General features: G+C 46.4%; 1 protein-coding gene across 4 annotated transcripts; it reads left to right on the top strand.

Annotated features, from left to right (window-relative positions):
* The first annotated feature begins 1,287 nt into the window (after positions 1-1,287).
* On the top strand, positions 1,288-16,960 carry usp46 (ubiquitin specific peptidase 46). 4 transcript variants are annotated; one of them, XR_008831789.1, is made up of 10 exons: positions 1,288-1,567; positions 2,419-2,499; positions 2,851-3,064; positions 5,488-5,720; positions 6,394-6,470; positions 6,562-6,645; positions 10,836-11,033; positions 12,527-12,605; positions 12,708-12,894; positions 16,946-16,960. XR_008831789.1 is itself a non-coding variant. In XM_056414950.1 (9 exons), exons 1-9 carry the CDS (start codon positions 1,532-1,534, stop codon positions 12,807-12,809), a joined length of 1,104 nt encoding a protein of 367 aa, XP_056270925.1. In that variant the 5' UTR covers positions 1,288-1,531; the 3' UTR covers positions 12,810-16,644. The 4 variants fall into 4 exon arrangements, 1 of the variants encoding a protein (XP_056270925.1); XR_008831787.1 differs by lacking the exon at positions 16,946-16,960 and adding an exon at positions 13,164-16,644 and having other exon boundaries at positions 12,708-12,910; XR_008831788.1 differs by lacking the exon at positions 16,946-16,960 and adding an exon at positions 13,164-16,644.
* The last annotated feature ends 127 nt before the right edge of the window (positions 16,961-17,087 follow it).

Below are 17,087 nucleotides of genomic sequence, written 5' to 3' on the forward strand. Positions count from 1 at the left end.
AGAACCTCTCAGTTTAAGTGAAGGTTATATTTATAATATCTTCTCCTCTTCACCGGGATGTCAGACACACCTTTGTACATTACATTTATTAATAAAACTATATATTATGAAGCTCAATGCAGAGGATCTTAATGTCAATAATCATATATATATATATTTTTTATGTTACTTTATAGCTATGAAGAATCTTTCATTTCAACAGTTTTACAAAAAGCCTTCAAAATCTCTTTAAACGCGTCCCGATATTAAAAAACCTACAACTCCCACAAGCCGTTGCGTCCAAATCCAGCTGTCCATTGGTTGCTCTGCCCTTTAAACCAGCGGTCCCCAACCTTTTTTGAGCCATGGACCGGTTCCGTGTCAGAAATTATTTTCACGGACCGGCAATATAAATGACGTAACAAATATGACGTCATACAATTAGGGCATAAAGTGCCAAAACTACAACTCATCATTACGCCGAATTCGTGTGAGCCGTGCGCTTGTTTACCTGCAACGAGCCGCTGATGGAGACGGCGACACAGACGTTTGGTCCGCTGCTCCGAACCGAGTTCTGGTCGCTGTCATTAGAACAGGCAGAGTTGTTGTGTGAAATGTCCCTTAAGGCCACCGTCATTTGCATCTCCAACACATGTTCTTCTGCTCGGACGGGCTCGATTCACCGGGTGGGTTTGTTTACAAATGGGTTGCAGGTCTATTCTTTTGCAGTCGGGTCTTTTGTAGTTGGAGTACCGCTCAAACTCTTTTAAAAGCCTCTTCCACCCGGTCAACGTCTGAAACATGTAGAATATTCCGCTGTTCACTCGCCCACACAGCAGCGACTTTATCGGCCAACTTGAAACCAGTTGTCATTTCCCTGAAGTGACAGAATTCATTGAGCAGGTTGAATATGTTTTAAGATTCTTTGTCACTGTGCCGCCAGCAGAGGGTTCGGCGCGTGAGACTCGCCTGCAGCGATAAACCCGAACTTTAAGACTCCTGAACGCGGCTCAGACCGACACATGGGTGGATCCGGTCCTTTTTCAAAATAAAATATTTTTCCGACTGATTTAAAAATAAAAAAATGTAAAACTTTATTTATTCACTTTTTTTCCGCGGCCCGGTTCCAATCAAGCCGCGGACCGGTACCGGGCCGCGGCCCAGGGGTTGGGGACCCCTGCTTTAAACCTCCTCGCCCCCCGCGGCCTGTGATTGGCTCCACGGCCCGTCAATCAAGACCAACGTTCACTCCGCACCAATCAGCTGCGGCGCGCGCGTCACGAGGGGCGGGGCTACAGCGCGCTCCCTCGCAGCTTGTTTATTTTCCTGCATCCTTGATGCTAACAACCAGAAGCTAACTACCTGATGCTAACAACCTCTCGCGCGCACTGACGGTGTTCCCCCCGCTGAGCCTCCACCTCCCGCTCCTCCCTCTCGGCTCCTCCAGCTGCTCTCGAGAAGCCTCGAGGTTTTGTAGTCTGGCCTCTTTCCCCCCCCCCTTTAAATCATGTTTTATTTCATAAAGATGGCGGCGAGGGGGACACTGAACTAAATGACTGTCAGGAACATCGCCTCCATTTGCAATATGGTGAGTAAAGCCTGCTGTGCGCGTGCGTGTGTGTTATTGATTCTCCTGCAGCCTGTTAAACCAGAGGGCGTGCACATGCGCGTGCAACTGTCACCGGTGATTGACAGGTGACTAGAGCCACGCGCTCTGTTGTGACGTCACCACGGACGTAGTCATGGCGACGCTAGTAATCAGTTTTTTTGGTTGGCGTTTTAGAAGTCTGAAGTTTGACATTTTGGTTTTCTTTTCACCCAGTGAACCGGAAGTCACCAGACGCATCTCTGGTAGAGACCTGTCAATCACCGTGTAGCCCCGCCCCTAAAGCCCGGCTCCATGAATGTGAATATTTATGTGTAAATGTGAAGCTGTTGCTCCTCTGTGACGGTGGACTGAAACATGTCCGTGTGCCGCGGACAACGTGACGCTCAGAAGACGTCTCAGACGTTCTGTTGACATTTTACAGATTAAAATAATATAATAATCTGTAGGCGGCGGCGAGCGGGGCAGAAGACGTCTCCGATGTCCGAAATGACGTTGAAATTCAAAGCCTTCCGCCAGAAAATAAGTTAATTGCGTCCTGTGTGCCCACAAAGCTCTGAGATAAGTGGTCTCTGGAGCCCCCCCCTCATGACGACCTGTTGGGGAAAGAGCTGGAGACGAGCTCCACTCCACATTCAGACTGAGAGGATCATCTGATGGATTCTATCCTGTCAGGCAGGGAGGCCCCTCGTTGAAGCTCTGGGCCTCGGGAACCTCATTTCCATATTAATTTGACTGTTTCCACGCTGACTGAACAAAGCAGGCTCTCTTTCCCTCACGCGGGATCTACGTGATGATCTTAAAACCTGGTTCTGGTTCTGTGGGTCCTGCAGGGCACCAATGCCTCGGCTCTGGAGAAAGACATCGGCCCGGAGCAGTTCCCCATCAATGAGCACTACTTCGGATTGGTCAACGTGAGTATCCCCGTTTAAAGAACCAGCACTACCACTTTAGTCCACAGGGGGTGACAGAACCAACACTACCACTTTAGTCCACAGGGGGCGACAGAACCAACACTACCACTTTAGTCCACAGGGGGCACCAGAACCAACACTACCACTTTAGACCACAGGGGGCACCAGAACCAACACTACCACTTTAGACCACAGGGGGCACCAGAACCAACACTACCACTTTAGACCACAGGGGGCGCCAGAACCAACACTACATGAAAGTTCCTCATTGTAACTTTAAGAACTGTACTGAACCCCTGTCTTCCTCCTCTTCCTCTTCCTCCTCCTCCTCCTCCTCCTCCTCCCCCTCAGTTCGGGAACACGTGCTACTGTAACTCGGTGCTCCAGGCGCTCTACTTCTGCCGGCCCTTCCGGGAGAACGTCCTGTCGTCCAAGGCGCAGCAGAAGAAGAAGGAGAACCTGCTCACCTGCCTGGCCGACCTCTTCCACTCCATCGCCACGCAGAAGAAGAAAGTGGGCGTCATCCCGCCCAAGAAGTTCATCTCCCGCCTCCGGAAGGAGAACGGTGATAAACAGAGTTCATTCATTAATGTTCAAACACTTCCTCCCATGTCCCTAAGAGCTGACATGAACTGAAACGTATATTCATTAATATTATATTCTACCCTAACTGACTCAGGCCTGATCATAAAGACCAAACATTCATTTTATTTATTTATTATTAATTTTCTACTTTGTATTTATAATGCAACTTTATTTAGTATTCATGAAAACACAGAATAGTTGAATTCTGTAAGCTAAATGTTTTATGTTCACAGTCCTGGTTTCACGTCGTTGAGGAGCAACGATCTTATCTTTATAAACCCCAAACGAGAAAATCACCTAACTAAAAATAAACAATCGAGAAGCTTTTAGGTAAAAAGTAGATTGTGTGTTTAATTAGTCTTTAGAGTATTTAGGCTTCACAGTTTAATATAGATTTATTTTTCGGAAGTTCAACTTTCACAACAACGAAATAAAATAAAAACGTTAAATTAAAAAAACATAAATGTCCATCGTGAGGCGGGAGACTTGAACACCTCAGTGAAGTAAAGACATAATAATAATAATAATAATAATAATAATAATAAAACGACTGTTTGTGCAGCACTTTGAGAGAAAAAAAGGAATGAGAAAATTAAATAATAAAAGATAAAAACGCGGATTACATAATTCCATGATAAATTTCCATGTGTTGTGGTTTAAGAGGAGAGTGATGCAACATGTGCTTCAACCAATGAGCTGCGGTGTAGTTCAGCCCACTGGTTCACCTGCTGGTTGTCGGTGGATTGTAGTTCCTAGAGTCTTAAAAAGTAGAATGGGAGCCAGAGCCTTTAGTTATCAATTCAATTCAATTCAGTTTATTTGTATAGCCCAATTTCACAAATTACAAATTTGTCTCGGAGTGCTTTACAATCTGTACACATAGACATCCCTGCCCCAAAACCTCACATCGGACCAGGAAAAACTCCCAAATAACCCTTCAGGGGGAAAAAAAGGGAAGAAACCTGGAACCAGCTCCTCTTTTATGGAACCAGCTTCCAATTTCAATCCGGGAGGCAGACACAGTCACCTCATTTAAGAGTAGACTTAAGACCTTCCTCTTTGACAGAGCTTATAGTTAGGGCTGAATCAGGTTCACCTGGTCCAGCCCCTTGATATGCTGCTATAGGCTTATAGCTGTCGGGGGACGTTTAGGATGCACTGAGTACCTATCTCCTCTTTTTTCTCTCCTTAAGGATGAATTTTCATCTCTCAATCACACATTACTAACTCTGCTTTCTCCCCGGAGTCCTTTTGACTTCACGTCTCATGGGGTCATCGGACCCTATGAGACGGCATAGATCCTATCTGCTGATGGATCATCGAGGTCTGGGTCGTGGAATTCCTGCTCCTGACTACGCCACTGTCCTGTTGAGACTCCGCCCACTGTTGAGACTCCGCCCACTCCTCCTCCCCACCACCATCTGCCTGATGGATCGTGGAGGTCTCCATCGTGGAATATGCCTACTATGAACTATTCATACACTCTGTCATATTCATTGAATGTATTTAAACTCTAAATCTGTCCTTCTGGTCACATGACATCTATTGTTCTGTCCATCCTGGAGAGGGATCCTCCTCTGTTCTCTCCTGAAGGTTTCTTCCCTTTTTTCCCCCTGAAGGGTTATTTGGGAGTTTTTCCTGATCCGATGTGAGGTCAAAGGTCAAAGGTCAGGGATGTCTATGTGTACAGATTGTAAAGCACTCCGAGACAAATTTGTAATTTGTGAAATTGGGCTATACAAATAAACTGAATTGAATTGAATTGAAATTTGCACCCTCACACGTCTTCTCTCCGTCTCCACCGGCTGCTCCTGAGCGACCGGGAGACGCTGGATTCTTGTTTTGTTTTTCTGTAAACTGGATTTGTGAGGTGAAGGGCAGCTGGAGGTCGTCTGGAGAGTAGAAACCACAGAGAGGACGACTGTTCTCTGACGTCGAGGAAGCTTTATGTGAATGAACAATGACATCTCTGTTTCGCCTCGCTCTCTGTCTGTCTCTCTCTAGTCGACGAAATGAACATCACACTGTATTAAAGAAGAGATGAAACTAGAGACTGAGACATGAACTCATGTTTACAATGTTTACTGAGGGAATACATCAAGAGAAGTAGAGTCACTATATAGACTTCTATACAACCAGAGGAGCCCCCTGGTGGACAGGAGAGATAATGCAGCTTTAACACATTAAGCATGGACTTCTATACAACCAGAGGAGCCCCCTGGTGGTCAGGAGAGAGAATGCAGCTTTAACAAATGAAGCATAGACTTCTATACAACCAAAGGAGCCCCCTGGTGGTCAGGAGAGAGAATGCAGCTTTAACATATAGACTTCTATACAACCAGAGGAATCGCCCCCTGGTGGTCAGTAGCAAAACAACATGACTAATCTCTGTCTCCCCTCCAGACCTGTTTGACAACTACATGCAGCAGGACGCCCACGAGTTCCTGAACTACCTGCTGAACACGGTGGCCGACATCCTGCAGGACGAGAAGAAGCAGGAGAAGCAGAACGGACGCCTCAAGAACAACGGCGGCGCCGCGGAGGCCGAGCCGGAGAACAAGACGGAGCCCACGTGGGTCCACGACATCTTCCAGGGAACCCTGACCAACGAGACGCGCTGCCTCAACTGTGAGACGGTGTGTGTGTGTGTGGCGCTGTCTTAGTGGATTTATTGTCCCCATTGGAGAAGAGATCTGTCCTGAATAAGTCTGAAAAAAGGATTAGCCTTTTTCTTTCTTGTCAGAGATGCAAGAATAAAAATAAAAGATGGCGGGATCTCAGCCGGGGCGCTCGGGCCACCCACTTTACCCCCGAGAGGCTTTGTCCTCACAGGTTTTATGGTGGGACGGATCGCCTTGAACAACCCCTGAGACAAAAGATCCTCGCTGCCATCAGCATTTCAAAGACTGTGTGTTTGTGTGTGTTTGTGTTGTGTGTGTGTGTGTTGTGTGTAACTCGCTAGCTTGTCCTCAGTAGGACTTTGAGGGAGTGAGTTATACCCAGCGCATCCCCACCATTCAAACTTATTCTCTGCTACCAGTTTAGCATTAACACATGGTGGAATTAGCAAGCTAGCTAACAAGCTAGCTGCCTAGCCATCTTTCTAAAGCTTCCATGTGAATGTTACGCTGGTGACTGAAAGTGATTCCAACAAAGTTGACAAAGTGACAAGAAACGAGAACACTTTAGATTTTAGTTGCCAAACGAATAAAACAAATGGCCGCCTCTCTGACCATCCCGCCACGACGACCCTCCCTATTCGTATTTTGTACAATCATCCTCATTCACGGTCTCTCTTTCATCTGACAGGTGAGCAGCAAAGATGAGGACTTTCTGGACCTTTCTGTGGACGTGGAGCAGAACACGTCCATAACTCACTGTCTCAGGTGAGGAGTCGCTCCGCTGCGTGTCCGGCTCAGAGGTCGACCGTCAGGTGGGATTTCATAACGAGCTTCCTGTGACGCTCTGCGTCTCCAGAGACTTCAGCAACACGGAGACGCTGTGCAGCGAATACAAGTACTACTGCGAGGCATGCTGCAGCAAACAGGAGGCCCAGAAGAGGTCAGTAGAGCGTCAGTAGAGTGTCAGTAGAGTGTGTCAGTAGAGAGTCAGTAGTGAGTCAGTAGAGTGTCAGTAGAGTGTCAGTAGAGTGTCAGTAGAGTGTCAGTAGAGAATCAGTAGAGTGAGTCAGTAGAGAGTCAGTAGAGTGGCAGTAGAGTGTCAGTAGAGTGTCAGTAGAGAGTGTCAGTAGTGAGTCAGTAGTGAGTCAGTAGAGTGTCAGTAGAGTGTCAGTAGAGTGAGTCAGTAGAGAGTCAGTAGAGTGTGTCAGTAGAGTGTGTCAGTAGAGAGTCAGTAGAGTGTCAGTAGAGAATCAGTAGAGTGTCAGTAGAGTCAGTAGAGTGAGTCAGTAGAGAGTCAGTAGAGTGTGTCAGTAGAGAGTCAGTAGAGTGTCAGTAGAGAATCAGTAGAGTGTGTCAGTAGAGTGTCAGTAGAGAGTCAGTGTGTCAGTAGAGAGTCAGTAGAGTGGCAGTAGAGTGTCAGTAGAGTGTCAGTAGAGAGTCAGTAGAGAGTCAGTAGAGTGTCAGTAGAGAATCAGTAGAGTGTCAGTAGAGTCAGTAGAGTGTCAGTAGAGTGAGTCAGTAGTGTCAGTAGAGAATCAGTAGAGTGTGTCAGTAGAGAGTCAGTAGAGTGTGTCAGTAGAGTGTGTCAGTAGAGAGTCAGTAGAGTGTCAGTAGAGAATCAGTAGAGTGAGTCAGTAGAGAGTCAGTAGAGTGTGTCAGTAGTGTCAGTAGAGAGTCAGTAGAGTGTGTCAGTAGAGTGTCAGTAGAGTCAGTAGAGTGTCAGTAGAGTCAGTCAGTAGAGTGTCAGTAGAGAGTCAGTAGAGTGTCAGTAGAGAATCAGTAGAGTGTGTCAGTAGAGTGTGTCAGTAGAGTGTCAGTAGAGAGTCAGTAGAGTGTCAGTAGAGAATCAGTAGAGTGTGTCAGTAGAGTGTGTCAGTAGAGAGTCAGTAGAGTGTCAGTAGAGAATCAGTAGAGTGAGTCAGTAGAGTGTCAGTAGAGAATCAGTAGAGTGTGTCAGTAGAGAGTCAGTAGAGTGTCAGTAGAGAATCAGTAGAGTGTCAGTAGAGAGTCAGTAGAGTGAGTCAGTAGAGTGTGTCAGTAGAGAGTCAGTAGAGTGTGTCAGTAGAGAGTCAGTAGAGTGTCAGTAGAGAATCAGTAGAGTGTGTCAGTAGAGTGTGTCAGTAGAGTGTCAGTAGAGTGTGTCAGTAGAGAGTCAGTAGAGTGTCAGTAGAGAGTCAGTAGAGTGTGTCAGTAGAGAGTCAGTAGAGTGTGTCAGTAGAGAGTCAGTAGAGTCAGTAGAGTGTGTCAGTAGAGTGTGTCAGTAGAGCGTCAGTAGAGTGTGTCAGTAGAGTGTCAGTAGAGAGTCAGTAGAGTGTGTCAGTAGAGAGTCAGTAGAGTGTGTCAGTAGAGTGTCAGTAGAGAGTCAGTAGAGTGTGTCAGTAGAGTCAGTAGAGAGTGTCAGTAGAGAGTCAGTAGAGTGTCAGTGAGTCAGTAGAGTGTCAGTAGAGTGAGTCAGTAGAGTGTGTCAGTAGAGCGTCAGTAGAGTGTGTCAGTAGAGAGTCAGTAGAGTGTGTCAGTAGAGTGTCAGTAGAGTCAGTAGAGTGTCAGTAGAGTCAGTAGAGTGTGTCAGTAGAGTGTCAGTAGAGAGTCAGTAGAGTGTCAGTAGAGAGTCAGTAGAGTGAGTGAGTCAGTAGAGTGTCAGTAGAGGTCAGTAGAGTGTAGAGGTCAGTAGAGTGTCAGTAGAGTCAGTAGAGTGTGTCAGTAGAGGTCAGTAGAGTCAGTGTGTCAGTAGAGTCAGTAGAGGCAGTAGAGTGTCAGTAGAGTCAGTGGAGTCAGTAGAGTGTGTCAGTAGAGTCAGTAGAGTGTGTCAGTAGAGGTCAGTGAGAGTCAGTAGAGTGTCAGTAGTGAGTCAGTAGTGAGTCAGTAGAGTGTCAGTAGAGTGTCAGTAGAGTGTCAGTAGAGAATCAGTAGAGTGAGTCAGTAGAGAGTCAGTAGAGTCAGTAGAGTGTCAGTAGAGTCAGTAGAGTGTCAGTAGAGTGTCAGTAGAGAGTCAGTAGAGTGTGTCAGTAGAGAGTCAGTAGAGTGTCAGTAGAGAGTCAGTAGAGTGTCAGTAGAGTGTCAGTAGAGTGAGTCAGTAGAGAGTCAGTAGAGTGTGTCAGTAGAGTGTCAGTAGAGAATCAGTAGAGTGTGTCAGTAGAGTGTGTCAGTAGAGAGTCAGTAGAGTGTCAGTAGAGAATCAGTAGAGTGAGTCAGTAGAGTGTGTCAGTAGAGTGTCAGTAGAGTGTCAGTAGAGTGTGTCAGTAGAGTGTCAGTAGAGAGTCAGTAGAGTGTGTCAGTAGAGAGTCAGTAGAGTGAGTCAGTAGAGTGTGTCAGTAGAGTCAGTAGAGTGTCAGTAGAGAGTCAGTAGAGTGTCAGTAGAGTGTCAGTAGAGAGTCAGTAGAGAGTCAGTAGAGTCAGTAGAGTGTGTCAGTAGAGTGTGTCAGTAGAGTGTCAGTAGAGAGTCAGTAGAGTCAGTAGAGTCAGTAGAGTGTGTCAGTAGATTTCAGTAGAGTTCAGTAGAGCTCAGTAGAGTTCAGTAGAGCTCAGTAGAGCTCAGTAGAGTTCAGTAGAGTTCAGTAGAGGACAGTAGAGAGTCAGTAGAGTGTGTCAGTAGAGAGTCAGTAGAGTGTGTCAGTAGAGTGTCAGTAGAGAGTCAGTAGAGTGTGTCAGTAGAGTGTGTCAGTAGAGAGTCAGTAGAGTGTCAGTAGAGTCAGTAGAGAGTCAGTAGAGTGAGTCAGTAGAGAGTCAGTAGAGTGGCAGTAGAGTGTCAGTAGAGTGTCAGTAGAGAGTCAGTAGAGTGTCAGTAGAGTCAGTAGAGTGTGTCAGTAGAGTGTCAGTAGAGAGTCAGTAGAGTGTGTCAGTAGAGAGTCAGTAGAGTGTGTCAGTAGAGGTCAGTGGGTAGAGTCAGTAGAGTCAGAGTGAGTCAGTAGAGTGTCAGTGAGTCAGTAGAGTGAGTCAGTAGAGTGTGTCAGTAGAGAGTCAGTAGAGTGTCAGTAGAGAATCAGTAGAGTGAGTCAGTAGAGTGTGTCAGTAGAGTGTGTCAGTAGAGAATCAGTAGAGTGTGTCAGTAGAGAGTCAGTAGAGTGTCAGTAGAGTGTCAGTAGAGAGTCAGTAGAGTGTCAGTAGAGAGTCAGTAGAGTGTGTCAGTAGAGAGTCAGTAGAGTGTCAGTAGAGTGTGTCAGTAGAGAGTCAGTAGAGTCAGTAGAGTGTGTCAGTCAGTCAGTAGAGTGTCAGTAGAGTGTGTCAGTAGAGTGTGTCAGTAGAGTGTCAGTAGAGTCAGTAGAGTGTCAGTAGAGTCAGTAGAGTGTGTCAGTAGAGTGTCAGTAGAGAGTCAGTAGAGTGTGTCAGTAGAGTCAGTAGAGTGTGTCAGTAGAGAGTCAGTAGAGTGAGTCAGTAGAGTGTCAGTAGAGTCAGTAGAGTGTCAGTAGAGTGTCAGTAGAGAGTCAGTAGAGTGTCAGTAGAGAATCAGTAGAGTGTGTCAGTAGAGAGTCAGTAGAGTGTGTCAGTAGAGTGTGTCAGTAGAGAGTCAGTAGAGTGTGTCAGTAGAGAGTCAGTAGAGTGTGTCAGTAGAGAGTCAGTAGAGTGTGTCAGTAGAGAGTCAGTAGAGTGAGTCAGTAGAGTGTCAGTAGAGCGTCAGTAGAGAGTCAGTAGAGTGTCAGTAGAGCGTCAGTAGAGTGTGTCAGTAGAGTGTGTCAGTAGAGAGTCAGTAGAGTGAGTCAGTAGAGTGAGTCAGTAGAGTGTCAGTAGAGAGTCAGTAGAGTGAGTCAGTAGAGTGTCAGTAGAGAGTCAGTAGAGTGTGTCAGTAGAGTGTGTCAGTAGAGAGTCAGTAGAGTGTCAGTAGAGAGTCAGTAGAGTGTCAGTAGTGAGTCAGTAGAGTGTGTCAGTAGAGCGTCAGTAGAGTGAGTCAGTAGAGTGTCAGTAGAGAGTCAGTAGAGTGTGTCAGTAGAGAGTCAGTAGAGTGTCAGTAGAGAGTCAGTAGAGTGTGTCAGTAGAGTGTCAGTAGAGAGTCAGTAGAGTGAGTCAGTAGAGTGTCAGTAGAGCGTCAGTAGAGTGAGTCAGTAGAGTGTCAGTAGAGCGTCAGTAGAGTGTGTCAGTAGAGTGTGTCAGTAGAGTGTGTCAGTAGAGAGTCAGTAGAGTGTGGCTCCTCCCCAGGATGCGGGTGAAGAAGCTCCCCATTATCCTGGCGCTGCACCTGAAGAGGTTCAAGTACATGGAGCAGCTGCACCGCTACACCAAGCTGTCCTACCGCGTGGTGTTCCCCCTGGAGCTCCGCCTCTTCAACACCTCGGGCGACGCCCTCAACCTGGACCGCATGTACGACCTGGTGGCCGTGGTGGTGCACTGCGGCAGGTACGCCCGAACTAGGAGACCCTATGCGGGTCAAAGGAACTAGAAGACCCTACGCGGGTCAAAGGAACTAGAAGACCCTACGCGGGTCAAAGGAACTAGAAGACCCTACGCAGGTCATAGGAACTAGAAGACCCTACGCGGGTCATAGGAACTAGGAGACCCTACGCGGGTCATAGGAACTAGGAGACCCTATGCGGGTCAAAGGAACTAGAAGACCATACGTGGGTCATAGGAACTAGGAGACCCTACGCGGGTCATAGGAACTAGAAGACCCTACGCAGGTCATAGGAACTAGAAGACCCTACGCGGTTTATAGGAACTAGGAGACCCTACGCGGGTCATAGGAACTAGGAGACCCTACGCGGGTCATAGGAACTAGGAGACCCTACGCGGGTCAAAGGAACTAGGAGACCCTACGCGGGTCATAGGAGCTAGGAGACCCTACGCGGGTCATAGGAACTAGGAGACCCTATGCGGGTCAAAGGAGCTAGGAGACCCTACGCGGGTCATAGGAGCTAGGAGACCCTACGCGGGTCATAGGAACTAGGAGACCCTACGCGGGTCAAAGGAACTAGGAGACCCTACGCGGGTCATAGGAGCTAGGAGACCCTACGCGGGTCATAGGAACTAGGAGACCCTATGCGGGTCAAAGGAACTAGGAGACCCTACGCGGGTCATAGGAGCTAGGAGACCCTACGCGGGTCATAGGAGCTAGGAGACCCTACGCAGGTCATAGGAACTAGGAGACCCTACGCGGGTCATAGGAACTAGGAGACCCTACGCGGGTCATAGGAACTAGGAGACCCTACGCGGGTCATAGGAACTAGGAGACCCTACGCGGGTCAAAGGAACTAGGAGACCCTACGCGGGTCATAGGAGCTAGGAGACCCTACGCGGGTCATAGGAACTAGGAGACCCTACGCGGGTCATAGGAACTAGGAGACCCTACGCTGGTCAAAGGAACTAGGAGACCCTATGCGGGTCAAAGGAACTAGGAGACCCTATGCGGGTCAAAGGAACTAGGAGACCCTATGCGGGTCAAAGGAACTAGGAGACCCTACGCGGGTCATAGGAGCTAGGAGACCCTACGCAGGTCATAGGAACTAGGAGACCCTACGCGGGTCATAGGAGCTAGGAGACCCTACGCAGGTCATAGGAACTAGGAGACCCTACGCAGGTCAAAGGAACTAGGAGACACATCGGGGACTCAGCCGTTGAGCTCCTTAAGAAACAGCTGGGGTCATTATTGTTGATATAGCACGGTCCAGGTGAATACTCGATTCTGATTGGCTGCCGGGGACTCATTACATCCTGATAACGGATACCTTCTGGTTAAATGAATACAATTGAAACATTACATTTTAATATCTTATTTACAACTTAATTATTGTTATCATAACAACTAAAGTGCACGGTGCCGTGGGAGTGTCCATTATCAGGACGTAGTGCCGGCGTTAGTCCAGACTGATGACGTCATGGTTCTGCATCCCCAGCGGACCCAACCGAGGCCATTACATCACCATCGTGAAGAGCCACGGCTTCTGGCTGCTGTTCGACGACGACATCGTGGAGGTGAGTCTCTAGCTCCTCCCCCTTGCCCCGGCTCCGCCTCCTGTCGCGGCTCAACGCTCGTCGTCGTTGTCTAAACGTCATCGTGTTTGTTTGTGTGTCCAGAAAATCGACGCCCAGGCCATCGAGGAGTTCTACGGGCTCACCTCGGACATCTCCAAGAACTCTGAGTCCGGATACATCCTGTTCTACCAGTCCAGGGAGTGACCAGGCCCTGTTTGTTTGTTTGTTTGTTTGTTTACCTTCAGCCTAAAAGATGCCACCTCCCTCTCCCCCTGCTCACATCCTCCAGGTCAGACCTCTCTGATGTATGTGCCAATCCCTCTATCTATCTATCTATATATATACAAATATATATATATATATATATATATCTCTCTTTCTTTCTCTATCGCTCTCTCTCTCTCTCTATATATATATATCTATACATCTCTCTCTAGATATTTCTCTCTCTCTCTCTATATATATATATCTCTATATATTTATCTCTCCCTCTCTATCTCTCTCTCTCCCTCCCCCCCTCTCTCTCTCTCACACTCTGCACTTTAAAAATCTAAAAAGCAAAACAAGAAAATATGACCGAAAAACTAAACGGATCCTCATGGACCGGTGGGAGGAGCCAGAGGAGATGATTGGCGAGCAGGAACGTGATTGGACAACGGGGTCTGGTGCACAGACTGTTGTTGTTGTTGTTTGTCACGTGTAATAACTAAACGACCCTCCGAGAACTACGGTGGCCTTCAGGGACCATAGGAACATGTTGGGGTGTCAGGTGGGAACAGGAAGGGCTCCGGTGAGGACACTCTTGGTTTCAGGTGTTTACTCATGAACACTTTAAATCCTCCCCTGCGGCTGTGAGGCATCACTGTAACAGCAATATCTGAGCATCCGAAACAACGGCCTGAACTGTGACTGGACGTGGGGCCGGGGGCTCGATCCCGTCCCGTCATGTGACCGACTCTGACTCCGCCCCTAAAGCCGTCACGCTCCATTCAAACCAACTGAATCTTTATTGTTTGTATTCTTATAGAAACCCATATTTATTGTGCTTAACATATTTATTACTGTTATTTGTGATAGACAATGAAGGTGTGTGTGTGTGTGGGCGGGGGGGGGTCTGTGTTTGTATAAAGACGGCTTAAATAGAAAACAATGGCTTTATCAGTTTAAATGGTGACGTTTGAAGGTTGGACATTTAAAGGGACAGTGCGCAGGATTTGTTGCCATCTAGTGGCCACTCCTCTCCAGCCCCGAGAGGGCATCCATACCATAATAACATGCTTTGAAGGACGTCACTGCAGTTTCACGAGCATGTTGGAGAGCTACGGTGGCCTTCAGGGACCAAAAAACACACAAAGAAGACTCTCCAGAGTCGGTGTGAGGTTTGTCCGTTCCGGGTTGCCGTAGCAACGTGACGGATTCTTAGTTTCAGGTGATATTATATTATATTCTGCTCATAGCTTCCACCCTTAAATCCTTGACGCTGGCCCTTTAAATGTGAAGAAGTTGAAACTGCAATAAGAGGTGAAGTTCCCAGTGGAACTAATAAACGTACATTTAAATGTTAATGTGTTTCTTAGCCGTTGTCATGGAGACTACCAGCTCCACAGTTCTGTCATATTTAATTTTTTGTGTGACTTCTTTAATTTAGTCATTCCCATGTTGGACGACATCTTTTGTAGCTTTGTTGACGTCAACATTGTGGATATCTCCGTAGATGTTGTGGCTGTTTTCCTCCCGTAGTCGTGTTTTCACGTTAGAAATAAGACGGCAGGAATAAAGAGGCTAAGTTCCGCCCCTTCCTGTGTCCCCGGTGGGACATTATTTTGGAAATAAATATGTCTGGTAGTCGATGGGGAAAGACAAATCTATATATTAATATGTTTGAATTGTGCCATGAATCACGCACACGTTTCTCAATCTTCTATTTTTTTCTTTTTTTAAACGATTATTTTGCGTTTCAAAAAAGTTGCGTTCTTTTGTCGTAAAACTGGGAAAATCGTTAATTACGAAGGCCGCACACCCAAACGTGGAATAACTGCCGTATTTGTTTTTGTCCTAGTACCTTTTTAAGTTGTTTGCGAGAAACCGATCAGTGAACTACGCGATGTACCGTTAGCTTATTTTGCAAACTAGCGAGCTAACGCAGCTACGTTCTGTGCGAGATACAGATGTAGATTTGTCGTAGTATCTTTTAAGTTTTGAGAGAAACTGATCTCTAAACTACACGTCATCTTTCTAATTACGTTTTCTCACCGTTTTACGACAAAAAAACGCAGACGCAAAAATGATCCTTTAAACAAACAAACTTAAACGTGTTTAATTCGTGACGCAATTCAAACGGCATCAGGAGTTATGTGTTTCTCGCCGTACGTCTTTACGCTGCAGCGAGGTCGACTTAAAGGGGGCGGGGCTTAACACCCCTGTGGGAGTGTCTGTGCCAATGGAGTCGACACCGGAACATTACTTTCTCTGTAACGGTGCAACTGTACATTTATATTATGTAAGAGGAAGAAAAAGAAACACTTCTGGACAGAGGAGAATATATTTTTAAAGAGAAGATGTGATAAAGACTTTATTGAAACCCCGTCAAACACTGTGCTAACAACCGCTCATCACATGGTCACCTCCACCTGTCGGAGCATGACGTCATCACGCTGACGTCTGGACGTCTCACTGTGAACTGAAGGAGCAGCTCAACGCAGCCGACTTCTCTTTCTTCTTCTGTTCAATAAAACGACTCGACTGACTAGAAGTGTTAGTTGTTATTTAAAATCTATAATGTGTATAAATGAGTCTCTGAAAGCTGTGAACAAAGCCCTCTGCATAAAGCCTCACGATGTGCAGTTTTATTAATAACGCAGCTTTAACACATGAAGCATGGACTTCTATACAACCAGAGGAGTCGCCCCCTGGTGGTCAGTAGAGAGAAGCTTTAACGCATGAAGTATAGACTTCTATACAACCAGAGGAGTCGCCCCCTGGTGGTCAGGGGAGAGAATGCAGCTTTAACACATGAAGCATAGACTTCTATACAACCAGAGGAGTCGCCCCCTGGTGGTCAGTAGAGAGAAGCTTTAACGCATGAAGTATAGACTTCTATACAACCAGAGGAGTCACCCCCTGGTGGTCAGGAGAGAGAATGCAGCTTTAACACATGAAGCATATACTTCTATACAACCAGAGGAGTCGCCCCCTGGTGGTCAGGAGAGAGAATGCAGCTTTAACACATGAAGCATAGACTTCTATACAACCAGATGAGTCGCCCCCTGGTGGTCAGGAGAGATAATGCAGCTTTAACACATGAAGCATAGACTTCTATACAACCAGATGAGCCCCCTGGTGGTCAGGAGAGAGAATGCAGCTTTAACACATGAAGCATAGACTTCTATACAACCAGAGAAGATACATCTCCTGTACTATAAATTCAACACCAGACGTCTTGAGGCGTCTCCTTCTCGATGTGTCGATCAGGGTTTCTCCGTACGACTTTCCGGCGGTCAAACGGTTGTCGAGGGCGACGTGGCGCCGCAGAGCGAGAGGTCATCGGGTGTTTTCATCGTTCCCGGTAATTGGTTGTGAGATTAATAAATGAAAACCAGCTGGTAGCAGAAGTGAGACTTGACTTCTGGTTCCGTTTCTGTGGAAAGAACCCGGAGTCTTCTCAGAAACACTTCATCCCCACAGAGAGAAGAAGGGTCAACACACACACACACACACACACACACACACACATACACTGACAGGGGCTTTACCACCACCACCTTCTCCTTCCCAGGAGCCTCAGACGAGTGTCATAGGGTCCGTCGTGTCTCTCGAGGACGTCTTCAGTCACACTGTCGCCCCAGAAGGTTTCAATGGACTTATTGTAATCTTCTTGCTCCTGCAGCTACAGTGTTTTTATTTTATTTTATTCATAAAGCTGCTTTCTGCCTGTTTTTCATGTCAAATGTAAAACTGCACACACTAAAGCAACTCGATCTCGAGGGGGTTCTCCCATCATCAGATCTGTGGAATTAAATAATCTTAAATGGCAATAAAATGTCAGTTTTCTCACATTTCATGTTCTTCAGTTCAGTTTTGAAGTTCAAATGTACTTCTACTAAGATGTGATGTAAAATACAGTAGATGTATTTATATTGGTTACGTGTTTTGAATCAACAAGATGAACACAATATTGTGTTTCTTATACTAACACATTATTTAATTTAATTTGTTATGCTTCACGGTCACGTAAACGAGGAAAATGTGTTTACTTTATTAAAATGAAGGATTGTTTTCCTGTTATTAACTAAATAATAATTTAATTAATTAAACAATCTGAGTATTTCTTCTATCTGTAGCATTTTCCTGTCAGAGAGGAATATGATGACGTGTTGCTGCCCCCTGCTGGAGACACGGCAGTACTGTAGGTAAGAGCACATGTTAGATTATTATTATTATTATTAAAAACAAGTTAAATTATTCATCAAACAATATTCAATA

This window comes from Pseudoliparis swirei, chromosome 5 (genome assembly GCF_029220125.1).
Source record: "Pseudoliparis swirei isolate HS2019 ecotype Mariana Trench chromosome 5, NWPU_hadal_v1, whole genome shotgun sequence".
NCBI lineage: Eukaryota > Metazoa > Chordata > Actinopteri > Perciformes > Liparidae > Pseudoliparis > Pseudoliparis swirei.